At 41.5% G+C, this 24,990-nt stretch overlaps 1 protein-coding gene across 3 annotated transcripts in view; it reads left to right on the top strand.

Annotated features, from left to right (window-relative positions):
- SPG11 (SPG11 vesicle trafficking associated, spatacsin) overlaps positions 1 to 24,990 on the top strand; it is a 98,967-nt gene that overhangs the window by 2,572 nt on the left and 71,405 nt on the right. For 2 of the 3 annotated variants that reach the window (XR_013813382.1, XM_079768019.1), the window contains exons 2-11: positions 840 to 1,024; positions 2,310 to 2,534; positions 3,899 to 4,100; positions 11,347 to 11,484; positions 11,637 to 12,085; positions 13,147 to 13,292; positions 16,237 to 16,369; positions 19,674 to 19,829; positions 20,223 to 20,398; positions 24,244 to 24,420. Coding sequence is in view for 2 of the 3 variants with exons in the window: in XM_079768019.1 (XP_079624145.1) it covers positions 840 to 1,024; positions 2,310 to 2,534; positions 3,899 to 4,100; positions 11,347 to 11,484; positions 11,637 to 12,085; positions 13,147 to 13,292; positions 16,237 to 16,369; positions 19,674 to 19,829; positions 20,223 to 20,398; positions 24,244 to 24,420 (1,987 nt within the window). In the remaining variant the exon portion in view is untranslated. The remainder of the gene's footprint in view (positions 1 to 839; positions 1,025 to 2,309; positions 2,535 to 3,898; positions 4,101 to 11,346; positions 11,485 to 11,636; positions 12,086 to 13,146; positions 13,293 to 16,236; positions 16,370 to 19,673; positions 19,830 to 20,222; positions 20,399 to 24,243; positions 24,421 to 24,990) is intronic. The other variant, XM_079768020.1, reaches the window with a different exon arrangement.

Here is a 24,990-nt window from a genome sequence, read left to right as displayed (position 1 = left end):
AAGGGGGGTGGAGAGAGAGAAACATCAATGTGAGAGACACATGGACAGGTTGCCTCCCTCTCACGCACCAAGTGGGGGCGGGGAGCAAACCAGCAACCAAGGTATGTGCCCTTGACTGGAATTGAACCTGAGACCCCTCAGTGCAAGGTTGGATGCTCTAACCACTGAGCAATCCACCAGTGCTAAATGTAATTTAATTTGAATATTTAACTTGAAGCTATAGCATCATTAGTCTCTTTCCATCCTTGTTAGCCAGTGTTCTTATGTTGACATTGCACTGTTTTAAAAATTCTGTAACTGTTCTGTCCAGCATGGTAGCCATTAGCCACATGTGACTTAAAATTTAAATTCATTTCCGCAGTTGCATTACTCATATTTCAACTGCTCAGGAGCCATATGTGGCCGTTGGCTACTGCATTGAACAGTGCTGATCTATAGAACACTTCTATCATCACAGAGTTCTTTTGGACAGAACTATTCTGGAGTCTTAAGATCCTTTGAAATTTACCCTTGATCATAACAATTCTTTTAAATATATTATCAGTCAGGATTTAGGATTAAGAAATAAAAGCAGACGTCATTTCTTGCTCCATGCCCCCTTTTCACCACCTACTTCTATATTCTTGTGCTGGTGTGAAGGGGCAGAAGTAGGAAGGGAAAGGGGGAAGAGGTAGGAAGTCCTAATGCAGTTTACTTTCTCTTAAATTGGATATAGAATTAATGCTACCAGGTGAACTAAAGAACTTTTCTCTATTCATTCTGCTCTTCCAACCTCACCATTGTGGGTAAATATTATTATAGATAGAGAATATAAAAAATAATGTAAACTTTTTCCTTAGCTTTGTGTGGGAGGATTCTCATAACAGCAGCACACCAACAGACAAGCCCAGACTGCTCGCTCTTAGTGAAAATTATGAATTGCTCATCTATGAATTTAATTTGAAAGATGGAAGATGTGATGGAACCATTTTGTATAACTGTAGTGAGGAGACTTTGCAAAAGCTCATTGAAGATCAAAATGTCAGTAAGTATTTACAGGTGGTCTTTCAACATGTTTAAATCTGTAACATTACTATGTAATTTTGTATATTTCAGGAAAGATTCTTATATATGTGAAATCAGTGTGGGAGACCTGCCTATCCAGTACTAGCCACTAGCCACTTGGGGTTCTTGAGCACTTGTCCTTTTAGTGTCAAATACATACCAAATTTTGGAGACTTAGTACAAAAACATAAAATATCTCATTAATAGGTTTTTGTATTAATTATATGTTGAAATATTTTTGGATATAATGAGTTACTAGTAAATAATATACATTAAAATTTCACTTTTTTATTTTTCAATGCAGCTACTACTAAAAAGTGTAAAATTACATGTGGCTTGCATTTGTGGCTGACGTTATATTTCTTTTGGATAGTGTGCTGATCTAAGATTGGTTACAGAGCTCTTTACTGTGTCCCATTCTGAGTGCTGCAGGGAGCAGAAATCAAAGCACTTGGGCTTCTATTTTTAAGGCAGTAGCATATTTGCAACCCTTGATTTTAAGATTTCTTTTTCTTTTTCAAGAACATGTCTTTATTGATTTTAGAGAGAGGAAGGGAGAGGGATAGAAAGATAGAAACATTGCCGAAACCGGTTTGGCTCAGTGGATGGAGCGTCGGCCTGCGGACTGAAAGGTCCCAGGTTTGATTCCGGTCAAGGGCATGTACCTTGGTTGTGGGCACATCCCCAGTGGAGGGTGTGCAAGGGGCAGCTGATTGATGTTTCTCTCTCATCGATGTTTCTGGCTCTCTATCCCTCTCTCTTCCTCTCTGTAAGAAATCAATAAAATATATATTAAAAAAAAAAAAAAAAAGAAAGATAGAAACATCGATGAGAGAGACCACACAAGCCAGGCATGTGCCCTGATCGGGAATCGAATCAGTGACCTCTTGGTTCATGGGTTGACGCTCAACCATTGAGGCACATGGGCCCAGCCCTTCTTTTGCATTTTTTTAAAAACAGTCTGTGATTGTTCTTGTGGGGTCTCTTGGGTAGTAAGTAGGCTTTTTGAATCTTCTGGTGTGCTGTCAGACTGGCCATAACACAAGGAACAAGAGACAATTAGACCATCTTTATCCATCCCCTTACCTACCTTTCAATATCTACTTGCTTAGGTAGGTATGAATAATAACTGCCTAGAGTTGGATTGAGTTAAGTGGTGTGTTTTTTGTTTGTTTTACCTGTTTGTGTTATGTTTTACAAAATCAAATTTACCCATTGTAACAATGTGACCAATGAGTTTGAAATACTATTCTTTTGTTTCATAGGTATTTCCTTATTATATTTGAGAATTCTGTCATTCCACAATAACACATCATTATTGTTCATCAACAAATGTATCATCCTACACATCATGTTTCCTGAAAGAGATGCTGAGATTAGAGTACTCAACTATTTCACATTACCCTTGCCTGCACAGGCTGTGGACAGTATTATTGACATGCAGCTCTGCAGAGGAATTCTTTTTGTTTTGAGTAGTTTAGGCTGGATCTGTATCCTTGGTGGCAAAAATGTTGATGTGCAGGGGAGGTGAATACCTAGAAAGATGAACCTTTTTAGGCTTTTAGTTTTAAGGAATTTGGGTGTAGATTGATGGTTACTTTTTTAGTAAAAAAACTTTTCAGGGAAAAAGATCTTCATGAACTTAACTATATTGATTCATATTCCATTCAAATACTTTTCATTGTATACATATATGTTTTTTCATAGTCATAATCATTTTGTCTAATTTGTGTTCCTTTTAAATTGTGTATACTCTGCATTACCCATTTATTCAAATATAATTATTAAATATCTGTTATGTTCTTGTTCCAGGAAAGTTTTAGATGACCACTTATGATATGATATATCCACTCATCACAAGTAATGATTTCATCATATTATTGAATAATATGATTTGCTTAACCACTTTTATTTATTTTTGGAAAATATGGGCTTTTTATCTTTAGCAGATCCATAGATCATCAGCAAAATTATTTCAAAGGCTTGAAAAAATGACCGATTATGTGATTTTGAAAACTTATTTTTTAAATTAAAGGAATAAGTGTTTGTGTGTGTTTTTAGATATATCAGCCTCTATCAAAATTTTATACAAATGTCAAATTATTGGATTAACTTCATTTTTGTTGCCAGATTATAGAACTCCACTGTTCAACATAGCGCTAGGCATATGTGGCTTTTGAACACTTGAAATTGGCTAGTATGATTGAGGAACTAAATTCTTAATTGTATTTAATTACTTTAGTTAAAAGCTAATGCTTGGTTCAGCTATTGGAGAACTTTTAAGTATGTTTGGAACAACTTTGGTTGTTCCAAGTTCTCAAATGTAAATCTTTGAGATCAGGTATTTTCAGTGAAAATTTAGTGACCAAATTGAGATATACTATAAGTGTAAAATACCAGATTTCTAACACTTATATGGAAAAAAGGATGTAAAATATCTCAATTTTTTTACTTATTACGTGGTGAGATGATATTTTGGATATATTGAGTTAAGTAAACTATATTATTAACATTAGGTTCACAGATTTCTTTTTACTTTTTAAATAAGGCTACTAGAAAATTTACAATGGCAAATGTGGTTTGCATATATTTCTCGTGGACAGTACTGTTGTAGAACACTAGTGGAAAATATTACCAGTGTCTCAGCGCCCGGCTCAGAGTGGGCATTCAGCAAGTATTATTGAATGAACTCTATCAGGTTGTTTATTGGGCCACCAACTTCATAGCCATCTGGTTACTATGATAGGGGCAGCTTCACTGTCATTATACTTACAAGGTTGGCTCTCTAGCCATCCTATGGTTTAAATGATTAGGCATACTTAAGACTGTCATTTTCTTTAACTCTAACTCAAAGACATTTTCAACATTGTGGATGGTACACATGTAGCTCACGTCGATTTAGCACTTCACCAAGAAGATATATGTGATGAGCAACAACAGGAGCCAGCCAAGATTTCTTCCTTTACTTCACTGAAAGTGTCTCAAGACTTAGATGTTGTTGTGATTGTCAGCTCCTCCAACTCTGCAATTGCTCTTAACTTAAACTTGTATTTCAGGTATGTAGATTGCTATAATCTCGAATTTGAGGTAAATAATTGAGCCATAAGAGGTTAAAAATGTATTTGTTAACTTTTCCTTAATAATAGTTTTCTTCCTCTATTCAGTTAGGTCATATTGTAGCTACTACATAGTAAGGTTGTTATTGTATAATAATGGGTGCAAATGACTACTGGCTACCTTTTTAAAAAAAATATGTTTTTATTGAGAGAAAGGGAGAGGGAGAGAGATAGAAACATCAATGATGAGAGAAAATAATTTATTGGCTGCCACCTGCACACCCACTACTGTGGATTAAGCCTGTAACCTGGGCCTGTGCCCTGACTGGGAATCAAACTGTGACCTCCTGGTTCATGGGTCGATGCTCAAACACTGAGGCACACTAGCCGGGCCACTGATTATCTTTTTACTAGTGGCCTGGTGCACGAAATTCATGCACATTAAAAGGGGATTAATTAGAGGAAATAATTTAATATTGCTATTTGCCCTTTCTCTATAATAGAAGTGTCAGAGATGAAAGAAAATTAGTAAAATGTATATGAAAACCTTCCTCCTGTCAGAGTCTGAGGCCCACCACGGGACCCAGAGTCAAGTCCCCGCCCACCCACATGTGCCTCAAAATTGCATGAGACCCAGACCCGGCTGGCCCCCCACATTGGGCTAGATCCAGACCCGGCCAGTCCCACCCTTGTCAAGCCCTGCCGGGCAGGGTGGGTAGCCTCAGGTCCCCTGGCCCAGGGTGGGGGCGTGTGTTGAGGTCCCCTGTCAAGCCCCGCTGGGTGGGGGGCATGGTCTGAAGTCCCCCATCAAGCCCTGCCAGGCCTGGGGGGCGCAGCCTCAGGTCCCCCATCAAGCCCCACTGGGCGGGGGGTGTGGCCTGAGTTCCCCCAACCCAGCATTGGAGGTGCACCTTGAGGTCCCCTGTCAAGCCTCACTGGGTGGGGGGCACGGCCTGAGGTCCTCTGTCAATCCCTGCCGGGTGGGGGATGCGGCCTGAGGTCCCTTGTCAAGCCCCATGGGGGCGGGGGAGGGCGTAGCCTCAGGTCCCTGCTGATTGCTCGTTAAGGCTCCTTATGGGAACTTGGCCTTAGCTGTGGGTGCAGCCATCTTTGTGACGGAGTGATGGTCAATTAACATATTCCCTCTATAGGATTTCTGGATGTATATAAAATTCTTCATTTTTATTTATATATGTTGTTATATATGGCTTATGTCATTATATAAGTGAAAAAGTAATCAAGCACAATTTTAAAAGCCCTTGGCTATTATACATTGTTTATTTCCCTCTTGCCTCACATTAGAGTAGAAGAGAAATGGGATTTCCCCTGTGTTAGAACTCTTAACGTGGCTCAGCATCCTGGCTTCCTTGGGGATTACTTTCCTCTTAAAGTAGTTTGACAAGATACAGTAAGCTAACTTTCTCCACCTGAGAATTTCCTCAGGTGTTTTCCTTGGAGAGGCCACACTTTTGGCTGTCTAAATACATTAGTAAAAATTGAGTGCTTATTTGTGTTGTTTCTTGATTTAGGTAGTATTCTAGTTGCTTCTGATTTTAATCAGCTTAACAATAACCCACAACTGTCGGACCAGCTTAGTTGCTTCTGATTTTATGTTTGAGAGGGGTGAGTGTGTGTGCGCGTGTGTGCTCACACAAACACAGAGTAGCCTATATATTGCAACTTGCTTATCTAAAAGTCAGCCAGTCCACAATTAGGACTTTTAGTATTTAGGGCCATTCAAAATCATTTAGGTTTTTTGTTCCTAACTTAATCTGAATGAGATGAACAAATCCTTGTAATTGTAATGTACCTTGATGGGTTTTATTGCTTACTAGAGGCCCAGTGCATGATTGAATCATGCACGTGTAGGGTCCCCTCCAGGCTTTCACTTTTCGCGGTGGAGCTGGGTGCCTGTCCGCTGGTGCACCAGGCCTTTCAGAAGCCTCCGGCTCGGCAGAGGCTTCTGAAAGGCCTGGTGCCGGAGCAGACAGGCACCCAGCTCCCCCACTTTTGATGGTCCGCGGCCGCTGAGGGGGGCTACCCTGCTGTTGAGAGGCAACAGCTGAGGGGGGCTACCCTGCTCTCAACGGCCGCTGAGGGGGGCTGCTGCGGACACCTGGCTACCCTGCCGTTGAGAGGCACAGCTGGGTGTCTGCGGCAGGCCCCCTCAGCGGCCGCGGATCTGGCCGTTGAGAGGCACAGGGGGCGGGAGTCCCGCCCCCTGCGCCTCGTGCCTCTCAACAGCAGGGTAGCCCCCCTCAGTGGCAGCGGATCCGTGCCTCTCAATGGCCAGATAGGCCACCCTGAGTCCCGCCCCCCAGCCTCCCACCGCCCAATCGTGGGCGTAGCGGAGTGATGGTAATTTACATGTTACTCTATTATTAGATAGGATTGGATCACAAAAAAATGATAAATTCATTTTTACATACCTATCAGAACTTCGCATCACTGTGATTTATTTATTATATATTTTTTTAAATCTTTGAATAGGGATGATTAGCATATTCCCAGATTGTGTGCTTGTTAATCAATAGGCTATTTTTACTTACTAAAGCATGCCTGTATGTGTAGTTACCTCCTGATCATCAGTAAAAACAATTTGATGGGTAGAGGGAAGAATGCCTACTCAGCCACTCTGGTCCTTGAGTGTAGGGTTCTGTTCCTCTGGCAGCACTCTGAGAGAACTCTGAAGAGGGCACCAGGCACATTCCTTTGAACAAATTTCATTGAACTCAGCCATGTAAGAGCTACTTTTATTGTTTCCTGCAGTACATTTAGGAATCTGTTCTGCCCAGCTAAATAAGTGATTTCTGTTTATTAATTACTAGAGGCCCAGTGCACGAAATTGTGCATGGGTAGGATCCCTCTGCCTGGCCGGCGATCGGGGCCAATTGGGGCCAGCTGGCTGGGGGTGGGACCGCAAGAGGTTGGCTGGCTGCAGGAGGTTGGCTGTGGGAGCGCACTGACCACAGGGGGCAGCTCCTGCATTGAACCTCTGCCCCCTGGTGGTCAGTGCGTGTCATAGCTAACGGTCAACTGGTTGTTTGGTCGACTGGTTGTAACAGTTGCTTAGGCTTTTATATACCGTATTTTCCAGCGTATAAGACGACTGGGCGTATAAGACGACCCCCAACTTTTCCAGTTAAAATATAGAGTTTGGGATATACCCGCCCTATAAGATGACACCCGGCGTATAAGACGACCCCCGAATTTTCAGAAGATTTTCCTGGGTTAAAAAGTCGTCTTATACGCCAGAAAATACGGTATATACTAGAGGCCCGGTGCACGAAATTCGTGCACGGAGGGGGGGGTGTCCCTCAGCCCAGCCTGCACCCTCTCCAATCTGGGATCCCTCTCACAATCCAGGACTGCTGGCTCCCAACTGCTCGCCTGCCTGCCTTCCTGATTGCCCCTAACCACTTCTGCCTGCCAGCCTGATCACCCCCTAACCACTCCACTGCCAGCCTGATTGATGCCTAACTGCTCCCCTGCCAGCCTCTTTGCCCCCAACTTCCCTCCTCTGCTGTCCTGGTCACCCCTAACTGCCCTCCCCTGCAGGGTTGATCGCCTCCAACTGCCCTCCCTTGCAGGCCTGGACCCTCTCAACTGCCCTCCCCTGCTGGCCATCTTGTGGTGGCCATCTTGTGTCCATATGGGGGCAGGATCTTTGACCACATGGGGGCAGCCATCTTGTGTGTTGGAGTGATGGTCAATCTGCATATTACTCTTTTATTAGATAGGATAGAGGCCTGGTGCAGGAGTGGGGACCAGCTGGTTTGCCCTGAAGGGTGTCCCGGATCAGGATGGGGGTTCCCTTAGGGCGTGAGGCAGCCTGAGCAAGGGGCCTGTGGTGGTTTGCAGGCCAGCCATGCACCCTGGGCGACCCAAGCGGAGGCCCTGGTATCTGGAATTTATTTACCTTCTACAATTGAAACTTTGTAGCCTGGAGCAGAGCCAAGCCTCCTGCTTGCTCTGTGGCCGGCAGCCGTTTCTGTTGGGGTTAATTCACCTTCTATAATTGAAACTTTGTAGCCTGGAGTGGAGTCCTAGGCCAGCCAGAGCAGGTGGAAATCTTGGCTTCCTCCGTTGCCAGGGGCAACCCTGGCCTGCTCTCTCCAGCTCCGTGGCTGCCGCCATTTCTGTTTGGATTTGTTTACCTTCTATAATTGAAACTTTGTAGCTTGAGTGGAGGCTTAGGCAGGCAGAAAGCTTGGCTTCCTCCGTTGCCTGGGAAACCTTGCTCTCTGTGGCTGTAGCCATCTTGGTTGGGTTTATTTGCATACTCGCTCTGATTGGCTGGTGGGCGTGGCTGGTGGGCATGGCTTGTGGGAATAGCGGAGTTAGGGTCAATTTGCATATTACTCTTTTATTAGGTAGGATATAGATAGATAGATAGATTGATTGATTGATTGATTGATTTACATAAATGCTCTTTAATTAGTATAACTTATTTGGAGTTTACTGCTTGTTTTATTTTGTAAGTGTGCTCTGAAATCTCAAACTGTTTCTGTCTTCCCTGCCTCATGGCTCTAGCTCTTCCTTCCCCTGATACAGAATGTTAGTTTCTCCTTTTCATTTTCTTAAGTCCTGTTCAACCTTTGATATCCACCTCTTTCATGAAGCCTTTCCTTAATAAAAATCCCTTCCTCTTGTAATTTTATACTCATTTTATAATTTTCCTCTTTGAGCTTCTATTTTGAACTACCATCTGGCACTTAATTGTATAGTCTTGTATTATTTCCCTAATGTTTTTATGCTTCCAATAGAGCTTGGAAGCTCTTTGAGAACCCAAATTCATGGTTTGTTCTCTCAGTGACTTTTTCTTCCAGTTTACCTTAGCTGTCCACTCTCATAGTCATTCCCTGGGCTTTGCCATTATTTGGAACTGCTCTTCCTTCAAATCACTATTCTACACATCTCACTCATTGACCACACTTACCAAATTTTCCAGCTCACTTACTCAAGTACTCCCACTTCATCTGTCATCTGACCTCATTGGAATTTCCAGTTCATTTACCTTCCATCTTCCAGCCCACTCCTATCTTCACTTCCCTATTTTTTTCAGCAGAAATCCTGTGATACAGTATTTAAGACATTTTTTTTTGCACACACCCAACTCTTGCTCTTGCCCTATGGTAGCACTCGGTCTGACAAAATTTTTTTTTTTTTTTTAACTCTGCCCTTGTAGTCCCTGCACCCAAGCAACTAAGCACTTGTGTGAAAATCACAAAGAAAAATTGATACCATTGTAAGTTCACATTCAGGACCTTCAACTGGTCTCTTAATATTACCTAGAAATTTTGCAATGATTTTTTTGTGAGCCCATTTTGTTTTTGTTTCAACTAAGTTTTTAAAAAAATCTTTATTGTTGAAAGTATTACATTTGTCCCCTTTTTCTTCCCATTGACCCTTTCTTGCCCACCCCCATTCCCCCTTCCCCCCCCTCCAGGCCTTCACCACCCTATTGTCTGTGTCCACAGGTTATGCATATATGCATAAAGTTCTTTGGTAGGTCTCCCCCCTCTCCCTCCCAGATTCCACAGTCTGTTCTATGCTTCTATGTCTTGTGAGCCCATTTTTTACAACAATGATTTTAAGCTTCCATTTTCTTCAAACCTTCTATTCATTTCTTTATTCCCAGCTCTTCTTGGGTGACTGCTTCCTGCTTTATAAAGGAGTAGATCCCATTAAATTTCTTCACATTAAATTACATACCCAATTTCCTTTACCCATCTTGTCTGTCTTCCCTCCTATTACAATGGAAGGATTTTCACCTCCTATGAAAGCCCATCTCTCTGTGTGTGCTCTGGATCTCACTTCTTCCCTCCTCAGGGACCGTTTTCCATTTGCTCACTTCTTTATATTTCCAACCTCTTTTTTTTTTTTCCCTCAACCTCTTAAGTATTGCATCCACATCCAGATAATCACGAGGTCCTAGCCATTCTATTGTTATAAATGTTTCTTAAATCTGTTCACTTAACTCCTCTGACATCATGCCACTATCATCACTTACCTGAACTAGCTTAAGAGCCTTGAGATTGGTCTCCTCGTGTCTGTTCTTACCCCCTCAGATCCATCCTCTATAGAGCAATCAGTGATGTTGTTAAAATCTTATAAGAGGTATTAACATCTGGGGACAGGGTATATACCTTCTCCATGTATCATCTTTTTTTTCACTATCACCCTTCCTTCTATAACTTATTTTCATCATCTCCTTGACAAATCCATGTCTATATAATACCTTCAAATTGTTGCAAGGGTTAATAGTTAATAATTTAACTAAGTGCCTGGGGTTTAAATGCGTCCCTTTTTCAACCCAGCTACTTTTCTGCATCTGACCACATCACTCCTCTGCTTAAAGCCCTTATTTAGCTTCCTTTTCCCCTCCCCGACCTAAAAACTAAAAGTCCTTAATAACCCGTAAAGCTCTGCACCATCTGTCCTGACAACCTCTCTGATTTCACCTCACACCACCTTGCTTCTCATTCACTATGCTTTAGCCACCCCAGCCTTCTTTGTGTTTCTCAAACATGACAGCCCTCTCTCTGCATGTACTCTCCCACACTCCTGCTTTGTCTTCCTAGTTTTTATGCCTCTCCCCTGTCTTGGCTTGAATCTTTGTGGTGTTGATAAAGGGAATGCTTAAAAGCCTTTATAGTCACATTGACCTGGTTCAAATCCAGCTCCACTGTTCCTCTGAGCCTTAGTTTCTGTATCTATAAAATGGGAGCATATTTATTTCTTAGGGTTGTTGAAAGGCTTGGATAAGATAATTTATGTAAAGTTTTTATCACATCTGCAATATAGTAAACAGTAAATGCTCTTATATCTTTATAAAGCTAACTTCCCTTAAGGATGATAATCTTTTTTAAAATTCAGATAAAATTGACATATAACATATTAGTTTCAGGTGTACAGCATAATGACTCTATCTATCTATCTATCTATCTATCTATCTATCTATCTATCTATCTATCTATCTATCTATCGAAATGACCACCATAGTAAATCTAGTTAACATTCATCACCATACATAGGTACAGCAGGGTGAACTCTTAAGACTGACTATGATTCTGCTATAAGTAATGGAGATAAGAAGGAGTCCTGTTTAGGGAAACTTACTGTCTACACTGTCCCTTCTCTGTGATACCCTCCCTCACCCCACCCCCAATTTTTAGCTGGAGCAGTAGTAACAGATTTGGATTTTATCATCATTTTTGACTGTGCCTATTATTTTAAAATGTAGGCAACACCCGGGACACCTATTTTGTGAAAAAACTCTAGAAGATATTCCTATTGAAGGTGCTAAGGGGATAGACGAAGATGATCCTGTGAATTCTGACTACAACATGAAACTGACCAAGTTTTCCTTCCAAGTTGATAGGTACAGAAATCCTTTTTGGATTTACTTATTATTTTTATTTTTGTCAGAAATAGACACTTTTTAAAAAAAAGTGCACTTTATTCCTTGTTCAGTGTGTTACTTAATTAGTGCTTTTCATTTGTAACAGGTATGAGTTCTACCCTGTTTTCCAGGTCTTGGAAAGCCCAGCTATTATCATTGAATGAAACAATAAAGAGCTCCACAATGGAGGTTTCCCACTGTGCTCCATGGTTCCAGGATATTTTGCATTTGGAGTACCCTGAATCTAATAACCATTGTACCAGTGTGCCAGATTGGGCCTTCATTCCACAGGACATAATGCACAATCAGTATAGTTTTCCACAGAAAGGTCATGCCAAGACCAGTGATCCAGGAAGAGCATGGAAAATGATGCACATCAGTGAACAAGAGGAACCCATCGAGCTTAGATGTTTGTCTGTGACAAGATTCACTGCCCTGTTTGCTTGGACAGTAGGAAAGATGGGCTGTACCATTGTCCTTTGGGATTTGGAGATCGAGGGCATACAGTGCTTTTCCCTTGGCAAAAGGTGTATTCCTATAGATAATAGTGGAGACCACCAACTCTGCCTTGTTTTGACAGGTGAGAATATCTTGTATCAGGTTGTCTATTGCTGAGAAGATGTGTTTTCTTTTAATGTATTTTACTTCTGCTGCCCTGGTGGTTTTAGTGCCTCCTCTATTCTCTAAGTGATAATCTTTCACAGTGGAAATTTGGTGTTACTCTTGGAAAGGTTTTCTATATGATTTCTGCTCAGCTAAATGCTAAGATACTAAGAAAAAGTCTAAGAGTAATAAAGGTTTGTTTTTATCTGGGGAGTCTTCACTTGACAGGTTCATACAAGCACAGGTTGCAAGCTGGCTGCTCCTGGATCATGTATGAACTGAGGATTTATTTTGTTGGCTTGTACTATCTATACTTGTTAGAAAGATTTTATTTATTATAAACATGTAAAATTAGAGGATTTCACACAAAATCTGGATTTTCAGCTGTTCCTGACAATTTATAAGATCTGGCAACACTGGACCTGCATTACTGCGGAGTAATTTACAGCTTGTAGCTGAGTTTCAGCCTTAGATGAGCCATTTTCTTTCTGGTTAGCTTTCTTTTGCACATCTCTCACCACCTGCTTGGCCCCTGTAGGCATTTAAGTTTGATATTTCAGACACACATTCATTCATCACTTATGCCATAATCTCCTATAAAACTGTTGAATATTATGATTGAACTAACCATGTGTGTCTTCAGTACCCCACTTTTGGTAATCATATATTTCTGTGTGTCAAGAGCATGCTATTGTTTTATTTAGTAAACCAGAAATGTGACATCTCTTTAAATAGTTAAGGATTCCAGATATTGATTGTGCAAGATAATACAAAGTAAAAAAGTGAAATTTAGTGCTATTTCATAGATGGCATTGTTCTTACTAGAATTTGCCTTTTGGTCAGTGTTTTAAAAATAGAACACTTTAACAACATTGAAAAATCATGATGAATTAATTAAAGTCATAATAGTACCTTGTGTCCAATAAATATATTTATAATTAGTTCTGAAGTGTTGGATAATTAGAAATTAATTCTTGCCATAATCCTAAAGCCTAAGTCCTACTAATTTATTAAAGCTAACTTTTATTTTTCATGTAGAAAATGGACTCTCTCTGATTTTGTTTGGTTTGACCCAAGAGGAGTTTTTAAATAGACTAATGATCCATGGAAGTGCCAGCACTGTGGACACTCTCTGCCATCTCAATGATTGGGGCAGGTGCTCAATCCCCATACATGCACTAGAGGTAACAATTAAATGTCTGTAGAACTTTATATTCTGTCATATACTCTTATATGTCTGAAGATTTGGGAGAATTCACTTAACCTAGGAGCAAAAAACAAACAAACAAAAAAACTATAGTCTTTATCCATCTGTTTGCTTAGTTCTGGTTATTTTATTACCCTAATTCTGCTTAGTAGTGTACACTTTTTGGCTTTAAAAGATATAAGATTATAATAAACATTACTTAAGGAAATAAAAGGTACAAGAAATAGAAGCAGCCGGGCCGGCGTGGCTCAGTGGATAGAGCGTTGGCCTGTGGACTGAAAGGTCCCAGGTTTGATTCCAGTCAAGGGCATGTACCTTGGTTGCGGGCACATCCCCAGTAGGGGGTGTGCAGGAGGCAGCTGATCAATGTTTCTCTCTCATCGATGTTTCTAACTCTCTATCCCTCTCCCTTTCTCTGTGTAAAAAATCAATAAAAATATATCAAATAAATAAATAAATAAATAAATAAATAAATAGAAGCAACAATAAGCCAATGAGACTAAACAAAGTGGAAGCAAGCTATGGAAAGCTTGAATAGGCGTAATCTTTTATTCCTACCTAGTAGTCCTACTATTACAATCCAGCTATAGAAACATCACCTGAATTTTTATAGCACACTAGAGGCTCGTTGCATGAAGATTCGTGCAATAGGCCTTCCTTCCCTTGGCTGCTGGCACTGGTTTTCCTCCTGCACCTGGGACCCAGGCCTTTGCTCTGGCCACCGACTTCCATCTTCTTTCCGGCTGGAGCCTTCAGTCTTCACTCCATCTTGAGTGCCGCTCCTGTAGCTCCCTCTGCCCCTCCCCCCGCCCTCCCCTCATGGCAGGTGTCCGACCCTGCCCGGCTGCTCCACGCCTGCATGTGTGCTGCCCAGAGGCCCGGAGCAGCTGTGGGGGCAGGGCTGCTGCCATCTTTGTTGGGTTAATTTGCATATGCACTCCTGATTGGCTGGTGGGTGTCACAAAGTGATGGTTAATTTGCATATTTCTCTTTTATTAGTGTAGATTTTAGTTCACAAACACTCTATATGTACTATCTAATTTTGTCCTAAAATTAACCACATGAGATGGGTTGAGTAGTTTTCATTCATTTCATTTTATGAATGAAAATCTTAAGGCTCAGAATGGTTGAGTGAGTGGCCCATAGCCATACTAATAAAGACAGGAGCTAGAATCAAAGTCAGGGCACTTTCTACTATACCACACAGGCCCTGAAAAGATAAAAAGTAAAAGTTAATAATGTTCTGTGCCAGTTTGTTTATTTATTTATTTATTTATTTATATTTATTTATTTATTTATATTTTATTGATTTTTTACAGAGAGGAAGAGAGAGGGATAGAGAGTTAGAAACATCGATGAGAGAGAAACATCGGTCAGCTGCCTCCTGCACACCCCCTACTGGGGATGTGCCCGCAACCAAGGTACATGCCCTTGACTGGAATCTAACCTGGGACCCTTGAGTCCACAGGCCAACGCTCTATCCACTGAGCCAAACCGGTTTCGGCGCCCAGTTTGTTTTTTTAATGACAGCTTTACTGAGATATAATTTAAAGACCATAAAATTCATCCATCTACAATTCAGTGGTTTTTAATATATTCAGAGTTGTGCAGCCAGAACATATTCATTACCCCAAAAAGAAACTCTGTGCCTATTAGCAGTCACTTCCTATTCCTTGAGGACCCTAAGTCCCAAACATGAACCTACTTTCTGTCTCTGGATTTGCTTTTTCTGGACATTTCATATAAGTGGATTTTTTTCACTTAGCATGTTTTCAGGGTTCATCCATGAGGTTGTATGTTTCAGTACTCCATTCTTTTTTATGGCTGAATAATGCTTCATTATATGAATATATCACATTTGTTTGTCCATTCATCACTTGATAGATATTTGAGTTGTTTCCACAGGCCTTCAGTACACAGGCCGATGCTCTATCCACTGAGCCAAACAGGCTAGGGCTCTGAGTTCTTTATATATCCTGGATTCTAGACCTTTATGAGATGTAAGATTTGTAAATATTTTCTCCCATTCTGTGTATTGTCTTATCATCTTCTCGGTGGTGTTTTTTGAAACACAAGTTTTTATTTAATTTTGATGGTCAAAAAATTTTTTTTAGTCACTTGTACTTTTGGTGTTATATCTAAGAAACCATTGCCTAATCTGAGATTTACTCTTATGAGTTTTATAGTTTTAGCTCTTACATTTTAGGTCTATGATGCATTTTGATTAATTTTTGTATATGGTATAAGGAAGAAATCCAACTTAAAGGAAGAATCCAACTTAATTCTTTTTCAAGTTCCAGACCATATGTTGAAAAATTTACTTTTATATAGCAAAATAATCATTGTAGAAAGTTTGAGTAATAGGGGGAAAGGAAAATTTGCTTTTATCCCATGAGAATTTTTCTCACTTTCTTGTTCAACTGAACATTTAAAGATTCACACACAAACATTTTTTTACATCTGTAATTTCTAAATATTCTCTATAGAGAGGTTCCTCAAGATACCTTGTCAGAAATGGTAGTCTTTTTTTTTAGCCTGCTTTTCAGTTAACTTTATATCACACTGCTTTAACATATTAATTTAAATAAACTGTAACATAATTGTAAGGGTGATCCACAAGTACCTAGCATTGAATTGTTTTAGAAATACAGAACAGTAGAGCTAAAAAGGTGTTTTCATCTAACCTTCTGTTTGCTGAAGTAGAAACTAATGTTCAGAAAGGTTATAGACACTTGCCCCAGATTGCAGAATTAGTCATTCTTGTCAGAATCCTCACTAGAACCCAGGTGCTCCTGGAGCAAGATAAGGATAGGTTTGTGTCTTCAATCTCAGCACATTTAAGTTATGAAGTTTAAAAATATTTTTTTGTTTCCTGACTTTTTTCCTATTGTAATTGTTTTCTGATTTTTCTCCCATTTCAGGCCGGAATAGAAAATCGTCAGCTGGACACAGTAGAATTCTTTTTGAAGAGCAAGGAAAATCTTTTGAATCCATCCCCAAAATCTTCTGTACCTGATCAGTTTGATCATTTTCCATCACAATTATATTTAAGAAGTAAGTAAAAGAAAGATGTCTACATTTGTGTTTAGTATTTTATCTTTTTGTTGTTGTTAATCCTTACCCGAGGATATTTTTTTCATTGATTTTTTTTTTTTAGAGAGAGTAAAAGTGGGGAGGAGGGAGAAAGAAAGACACATTGATGTGAGAGAGACACATCGATTGGTTGCCTCCCGCAGGTGCCCTAACTGGGGCTAGGGATCGAACTTGCAACCCAGGTGTGTGCCCTTAACCAGGAATCAAACCTATGACCCTTCAGTGCACCAGCTGACGCTTTAACCACTGAGCACACCGGCCAGGGCTCAGTTTATCTTTTTAATCACTTTATCATTGTATTTTCTGATGACTTATTTATTTACCAAAACTCAGTCATGAGATTTCATTTACTTGGTAGAAACTTGAGTTGTGAGAACATATAAATGTTCTCATTCTAAGTGGGGTGTTTACTGTTCATGTCCTGTACTGTGTTTTATATTTTTAGTATGCAAGGAAGAGATGCTCTTTCAAATTCAAGAGGTTTTTATACAAAATAGAATAAAATTTATTTGCAAAATTGTGTGCCCTTGCAACTGTCTGATGTACAGTGACAGTGCAGAGCTGGCTGAGATGTGCAGTGACAATGCAGAGCTGTCTGGGATGTGCAGTGACAGTGCAGAGCTGGCTGGGATGTGCAGTGACAGTGGAGAGCTGGCTGAGATGTGCAGTGACAGTGCAGAGCTGGCTGAGATGTACGGTGACAATGCAGAGCTGGCTGAGATGTGCAGTGACAATGCAGAGCTGGCTGAGATGTGCAGTGACAGTGGAGAGCTGGCTGGGATGTGCAGTGACAGTGCAACTGGCTGAGTTATGGATTGGGACTTGTTATAAGAATTTTCAGCCTGACTCATCTGCTGTATTACCAATACTTTTCAAGATTTGGGCTTTCCTTTTTTTAAAAAATATATTTTATTGCTTTTTTACAGAGAGGAAGGGAGAGGGACAGAGAGCCAGAAACATCAATGAGAGAGAAACATCGATCAGCTGCCTCCTGCACGCCTCCTACCGGGGATGTGCCCGCAACCAAGGCACATGCCCCCCGACCGGAATCGAACCTGGGACCCTTTAATCCGCAGGCTGACTCTCCATCCACTGAGCCAAACCAGTTAGGGCTGGGCTTTCCTTTTTAATAAACAGAAAAGCTAGCTTTTATTCTTGGGCCAGGTAGCCATACATATCCTATCCTCAGGGCATAGGGTAATAAGGTATGTTTCCCCCATACATAAGGTTTATAATCTTACTAGAGGCCCGGTGCATGGATTTGTGCACTGGTGGGGTCCCTCAGCCTGGCCTGTGCCCTCTCGCAATCCGGGATCCTTGGGAGATGTAGTAGTGTGAGAAGTCGCAGGCAGCCAGGGAGGAGCCGGAGCCCAGGCCGTGCGCTGCACCACTCCCGCTCATCCCGGCCCCACTGCGCCTGCCTCCACCACTGCTTGGTAGCGCAGCCGCAGAGGTTGGAGAGGTCACACTTCCGCAGCTACACTTACTAGCCGTGAGCCCGGCATCTGGCGCTCCTGCTGTGGGAGCTCACTGACCACCAGGGGGCAGCTCCTGCATTGAGCGTCCGCCCCCTAGTGTCAGTGTGCGTCATAGCAACCGGTCGTTCAGCCATTCGGTCGCTTAGGCTTTTATATATATATATATAGATAATTTTTTTACTTGATGACATATTATAGACATCTTTCTTGTTAATAACAGATATGCTAATTATTTATGGGATTAGCGAACATTTGGTTCTGTCCAAAATATCCACAGAGACATTTGGTCCAAGTCCAAAGGTCCTTGAAATTTGGTCCTGTCATAAACCTCCATGAGCATATTGGTTCATGCCAAATAGTCCTTGACATTTGATCCTGTCAAAAATTTTCATACCGCCCTGGCCGATGTGGCTCAGTTGGTTGAGTATTGTCCCATGCACCAACATGACACTGGTTCAATTTCTGATTAGGGCACATGCCTGTGTTGTGGACTTGATCCCCAGTAGGGGGTGTGCAGGAGGCAACCAATCAATGTTTCTTTCTCGCATCGATATTTCTCTTTCTCCTCCCTTCTTTTCTCTCTAAAATCAATAAAAACATTTTTTTAAAAAATGTCCATGCTTAGGAAACATCCTTGGGTTCAAACAGCCTATAACATTTATTTATACTTTTGGTTTACAGGATTAATACATAAAAAATACTATCATGTTGTATTAGCCCAATAATTGTGTTGTGGCTGTATTGCCAATAATAATTCTTGCCACGATAGCCTCGCAGTCATGGCACATGGGATTAAGGAAGATGAGTGGCATGGACCATCAGTGATTATATGGTTGTTATACACTACTGCTTTTTGGTGGTCCATGATTTCTCATCAATTCACTGTCACCTGCATTGCTCTGCCCCAAAGGATAGGAGGCTGAGTCTGGAAATAAGGAGCGTGAGAATAGCTTTATCTGCTCTCCCAGAGGAAATCCATGTTTCCCATCCTTGTCACTCACACAGATATAGTCCTAGAGCTGATGCTGAGATAAACAGGAATCACTATTAGGGCCAGCAGCTGACAAATTGGAGATTCAGGGGCCCATATTTCTTGCTTTCACCTGCATGTTAAGGTAATGGTTTTGGAATCAGACAGGCTTAAGTTCAAATTTTGACTCTGCTACTTATTTTCCAAATTAGCTTGGGCAAGTTATTTATTCTCTCTGAACCTTAGTCTCCTCATCTATGGAAATGGAGCCATAACACTTACCTCTCAAGTTGTTGAAAGGAATAAGTGATATAGCATTTATAAAACTTAAGATACAGTAGGTGGCAAAATGATAGTTATTGTATGCAGTACCAGTAAATAATGACTAGTAGTAAGTAGAATCACTAAAGTTTGCAGATAGTAAAAGTTTATAAAAGTTTTGTGAGCTTTTTTGAGAATTAAACATTAGTCCTTGTTTTTCCTTTTTCTTTTAAGTATATTTTTATTGATTTCAAAGAGGAAGGGAGAGGGAGAGGGAGAGAGAGATAGAAACATCAATGATGAGAATCATTGATCAGCTGCCTCCTGCATGACCCTTACTGGGGATTGAGCCCACAACCAGGGCATGTGCCCGGACTGGAAATTGAACTGTGACCTCCTGGTTCATAGGTCGATGCTCAACCACTAAGCCACACTGGCTGGGCAGTCCTAGTTTTATGTTTTAAAATATTGCAACATGGTATTTTTGGATATGTTATTTTTATTGGGAATATCCTGGTGTTCTCCATGTTAATTAATTTCTTTCATTCTTTCTCAGATGTGGAAGAGCTGACACCAGCATTGGATTTACTTTGCTCAGCAATTAGAGAAAGTAACTCTGAAACCCAAAGCAAAAACTTTTCAGAACAATTACTTAATCTTACACTGTCCTTCCTTAACAAGCAAATAAAAGAGCTTTTTATTCACAGTGAAGGTAAGAATAGCAGCAAAGAAGGGTGCAATTCTCCTATTCCTGTGTTAGAACAGAGATATAAGTGGGTGCGTTGCATGAGAGCACGTAAGCCAATGGAGTGTCATTTACTAAAGTTGGGTAAAATCAATGTGTAACTGAGTGAGTGATATGGCTCTAACACTAGGAAAGTTGGCAGAAAGGAGTAATCATTGTGAGAAGGGTTATATTAAATCAGAGCTAATTGTAAATAGGAAAAAGCTCAGATTTTTTTGTTTGAAATTTTAAAAACACTGAGTTTGAATTTTGACATTTTCTAGAATTCTTTCTAGAATATATCACAGTGATATATTCTCTCTCTAAACACACACAAATTTTTATGTGTATATGAAATTGTTATGTTGGTGTTTTCCATAGAGTTAGATGAACATCTACAGAAAGGAGTGAACATTTTGACCAGCTACATTAATGAACTTAGGACCTTCATGATAAAGTTTCCTTGGAAGCTAACAGATGCTGTAGATGAATATGATGTAAATGAAAATGTCCCCAATGTACAGGAGAGCACTATATGGGAGAAACTCAGCATTGAGGTAAATATGAGTAATTATCACTTCTTTTATTTGCCAGATTCATAGGATCTTAGAAAACAATAGAGGAAACAGAAGTTAGACTCTACACTGTGATTCAGAAACTTTGGCAAGGGCTTTAGGTTTTGTAGATTCAGAAATCTCTGGCCACAACTTCAGATTTATGTTTACAAGCTTTGTTTATTTAATTCAGAATACAGATAGGCTCCCTCTTAGTGCCACATCTGCCTACTTGGCTCCAGTGACAAACACCCAACCCCAGACCCATGAGCACACTCCCTGAATGGCTATGCATTGTTTTTTATATGTATTATTTATTTATTTACTTATTTATTTTGTGGGTTTTGTTTTTTTTTTTTGTTTTTAAATATATATTTATTGATTTCAGAGAGAAAGGGAGAGGGAGAGAGAGATAGAAACATCAATGATGAGAGAGAATCATTGATAGGCTGTCTCCTGCACACCCCCTTCTGGGGATCAAGCCTGCAACCTGGGCATGTGCCCTTGACTGGAATCGAACCCGAGACCCTTCAGTTCACAGGCCAACGCTCTATCCACTGAGCCAAACCAGCTAAAGCTGTTTGTTTGTTTTTAACCCTCGCCTGAGGATATTTCTCCATTGATTTTTAGAGAGAGTGGAAGGGAGGGGGAGAGGCAGAGAGAGAGAGAGAGAAACATTGAGGTGAGAGAGACATCGATTGATTGCCTCCCACAGGCACCCCAACCAGGGTTGGCATCAAGCCTGCCCTTGACTGGAATCAAATTCAGCACCTTCATTCCGAGGGCTGATGCTCTCTCCACTAAGCCAAACCGGCTGGGGCAGAGACCTGACCTTTTTACTATAGTATCCCTAGGGTACTTGTCCTCCCCCATTCCCATTCTGCACACTTCCTGTGGTAAACTGTCCCCAAACTGTCCTGTGCGCTCCATCCATCCATTAAGACTATGCCCAAAGGGGCTTGTTTCTCTCCCCTATCCTCAGGGAACCCTCCCACCCATTCTTACAAATGTCATCTAAGAGCATTTGTGTAAAAAGTAGAAAGAATTAGGGGGAATCTGGTGATCCAGTGTGGAATCAGGGAGGCAGGCACTGCTTTTACCTGGGACTAGTTATGGACTCCCTGTCACCCCAAAGAAACCCTTCTCTCCTCTCTCTGCTCTAGCCTGCTGGACTTTTGTTTGGTTTTTTTAAATATATTTTTATTGATTTCAGAGAGAAAGAGAGGGAAAGAGAGAGATAGAAACATCAATGATGAGAGAGAATCATTGATTGGCTGCCTCCTGCACACGCCTACTGGGGATCAAGCTCGCAACCTGGCTGGGAATGGAACTGTGTCCTCCTGGTTCATGGGTTGACACTCAACCACTGAGCCACACCAGCTGGGCAAGGGCCTGACATTTGGACTTATGCATTCTGCCTGATATTTGAATTGCTGCTGGTGATTCAGTCTTAGGAAACTTTTATTTTATGACATTATTACCCGGAAGCATACTTGATTTGAGTCCTATCTCAGATTCTAGTTAAGATATTTTGCCAGTTAAATTTTCTGTGCTCATTTGCTTGCCTTTCTTTTTATAATAGAGGTTAACACAACCAAACTGTACTAAACTAGGTCTGAAAGAATCCCTCCACCCACATGGAGAGTATTGGCATTGGAAGGACAAAGGCCAAATTAACTTAACCCCGCTGATCAGCATCAGTAGGGAGTGAAAGGGATAAGGTTGAAAGGCTGCCAGGTTCAAAGTTCTGCTGTTCTTGGGGTGGAGACATAGGGAAGTAGAGTACCTAGTGTGACTGCATTTTCTGTATCTCATTTATTCTCTAACCAAAAATTACTTGATTTTTTTTCTACTTTATTTAGCTTCTCTTTTCCAGTCTCCTTTGCATGTTTCACCTTCTCTTTCCCACTCCGCACCCCCCTTTAATGTCTTCCAAGGCTCAATCCATGGTCCTCTGCTCTTTTTACTCAAAATCACTGGTTTTTAATTTCAAGGGAGGTTATATTCTACTTTAAATACTTGAACTCTGCCTCCAAAAACATACATGTTAATGTATGCTTGTGCATATACACACAATTTTGCACATGACTTAATGGGATTTATACCTCAAAAGCCCCTGGTTAAAGATACTTCCTTTCTATTCTCTCTTGGGTTTAGGCCTTTAATTTATGCTTGATTTCTTCTTACTTATATTATTGCAGTAACCTAATCCCTTACTAGCTTGAGCTTAAATCCCTTTCAGTCCATTCTCCACATTGCTGCCTGAATAGTCTTCCTAATATCCTATCTAATAAAAGAGTAATATGCAAATTTACCATCATTCCACGACAAAAATGGTGGCACCCATAGCCACAAGATGGCGGCCCCCAGTCCTCTCAGCCCCTCAGGAGTCCCCCAGTCTCAGGGAGGGCTGCCGCTGAGAGCCTGCAGAGTAAGTGGCCTGGCAGAATGCTGCCCAGAGGCCCTCCTGACCCTTTATAAAAAACAAAAACAAATTCATTCCTCATAGCCCAATCCCCTGGCAGCGGCGGCAGCCTGGGCTGGGGTCTCAGCCTGGCAGGGCCGTGCACCCCCATGGTGCGATCCACTCCCAGCGGTGGCAGCCTGGGGTCTCAACCACTGAGTCACACCAGCCAGGCAGATATGGAGGAATCTTAAATGTTTCTTTTTAAAATATATACATATTTTATTGATTTTTTACAGAGAGTAAGGGAAAGGGATAGAGAGCTAGAAACATCTATGAGAGAGAAATATCGATCAGCTGCCTCCTGCACACTCCCCACTGGGTATGTGCCCCCAACCAAGGTACATGCCCTTGACCAGAATAGAACTTGGGACTCTTGTGTCTGCAGGCCAATGCTCCATCCACATAGTCAAACCAGTTAGGGCTGTCCAATATGTTAAAGAAAAAACCCTCTATAATAAAGAGGGAATATGCAGGGGAGGGCATTTGGGGGTGACTGGGTTCTCAGGGGAGGGCAGTTGGGGACGATCGGGCTGGCAGGGGAGCAGTTAGGCATCGATCAGGCTGGCAGGGGAGTGGTTAGGGGGTGATCAGGCTGGCAGGCAGAAGTGGTTGGGGCAATCAGGCAAGCAGGTGAGCAGTTGGAAGCCAGCAGTCCTGGATTGTGAAAGGGATCGGGCCTAAACAGGCAGTTGGACATCCCCCGAGGGGTCCCAGATTGGAGAGGGTGCAGGTTGGGCTGAGGGACACCACCCCCCCCCCCCGCCCCAGTGCACAAATTTCGTGCACCAGGCCGCTAGTATATACATATATGTGTATTAATGTGTGATCATACCATCTCACCCTTTTAAGATCCTTCAGTGTTCCACATGAGTTCCAGGATAAAATCCATCTCACACACACAATGCGCTTCATGATGGAACCTCAGCTTTTTTTTCAAGTCTTATCTGCTACTCTCCCTAGCTTCCCCCCTCCCTGTTTTATTGAGTAATTTGGAGTTCCCTGAAGACTTGATACTGTTTCTTGCCTTTATATCTCTGCACATAATTTTCCCTCTTTTTGGAACTCTTGTTCTCTTTTCTCTTATTTAGATGCTCCTCTTCTGAACCCTCCTCTCTAGGACCCTGGATGACACCTGTATCCCCTCCTTTATCATACAGAACTATAATCAGCACTTCATTTGTGTGTCTTCCACAAGTCTAAAAGCTCCTGGACAGCAGGGTCTGTGTTTCAATCAACTTTATATCCTCTGTGCAAAGACCCAAATGTTGTAGTAGGTTTTCAGTAAAAGTCCTGTAGTGGGTGGGTCCTCAATAAATGTGTAAGTCATGTTGATAATCATAAAATGGAACTTAAAAGGCAGATTTTCCCCCCCTTTTCCTAGGAAGTTATTGCCAATGCCATTTTAAACAACAAAATACCAGAGGCACAAACTTTCTTCAGGATTAATAGTCACTCTGCTCAAAAACTCGAAGAGCTGATTAAAATAGGCCTTGATTTGGTCTTTGACAATTTGAAAAAGAACAATGTAAAGGAAGCCTCTGAACTTTTAAAGAATATGGTGAGTGCCTAATCCGTTTGTCTAATCTTAAAGTCCCTAAAGTAAGAGAAGATCTCTATGTACTTAATACCGTTTCTGGTTGATATAAGAATTTATTTATGACTGCTTTGGTCATTGAGAAATCAGACTTGATTACAGCCAGTGTGTCATTTATCTCATAGTTGCAATGGAACTACATCCTAATATATAAAAACCTTGGGTCCATCACATCTACAACGACCGGAGTCTCAACCAACCAGAAGTCAGTCCTTCAGTCAGCACTGGGTTGCTGTGGTGACCCAGCACTGACTGCTGCGACTGCAGGCTCGGTGACCCAGCACTGACTGCTGAGGGGGCTGCGAATCAGACCTGAAGAGAGGCTTGAAGAGAGAAGCAGGGTCTGATCCATAGCCTCTGTGGCAGCTGTTGATCAGCACTTGCCTCTCTCATTCTCTCCCAGTCTGGCCAGCAGTCATGCCTCCATTTCTCTCCAGGCCTCCACCGGGGCTGCTGATCAGCCCTGCCTTTCTGATCAGGCCCCGTTGATAGGCCCAGAGATGCTGACTGGCATAGAAACCGACCAATCAGAAC

The sequence above is a fragment of the Cnephaeus nilssonii genome (assembly GCF_951640355.1).
Source record: "Cnephaeus nilssonii genome assembly, chromosome: 4".
In the NCBI taxonomy this organism is placed as follows: Eukaryota; Metazoa; Chordata; class Mammalia; order Chiroptera; family Vespertilionidae; genus Cnephaeus; species Cnephaeus nilssonii.
The sequence above is the reverse complement of the archived record's forward strand: the minus strand, read 5'-3'. Positions and strand labels throughout refer to the sequence as shown.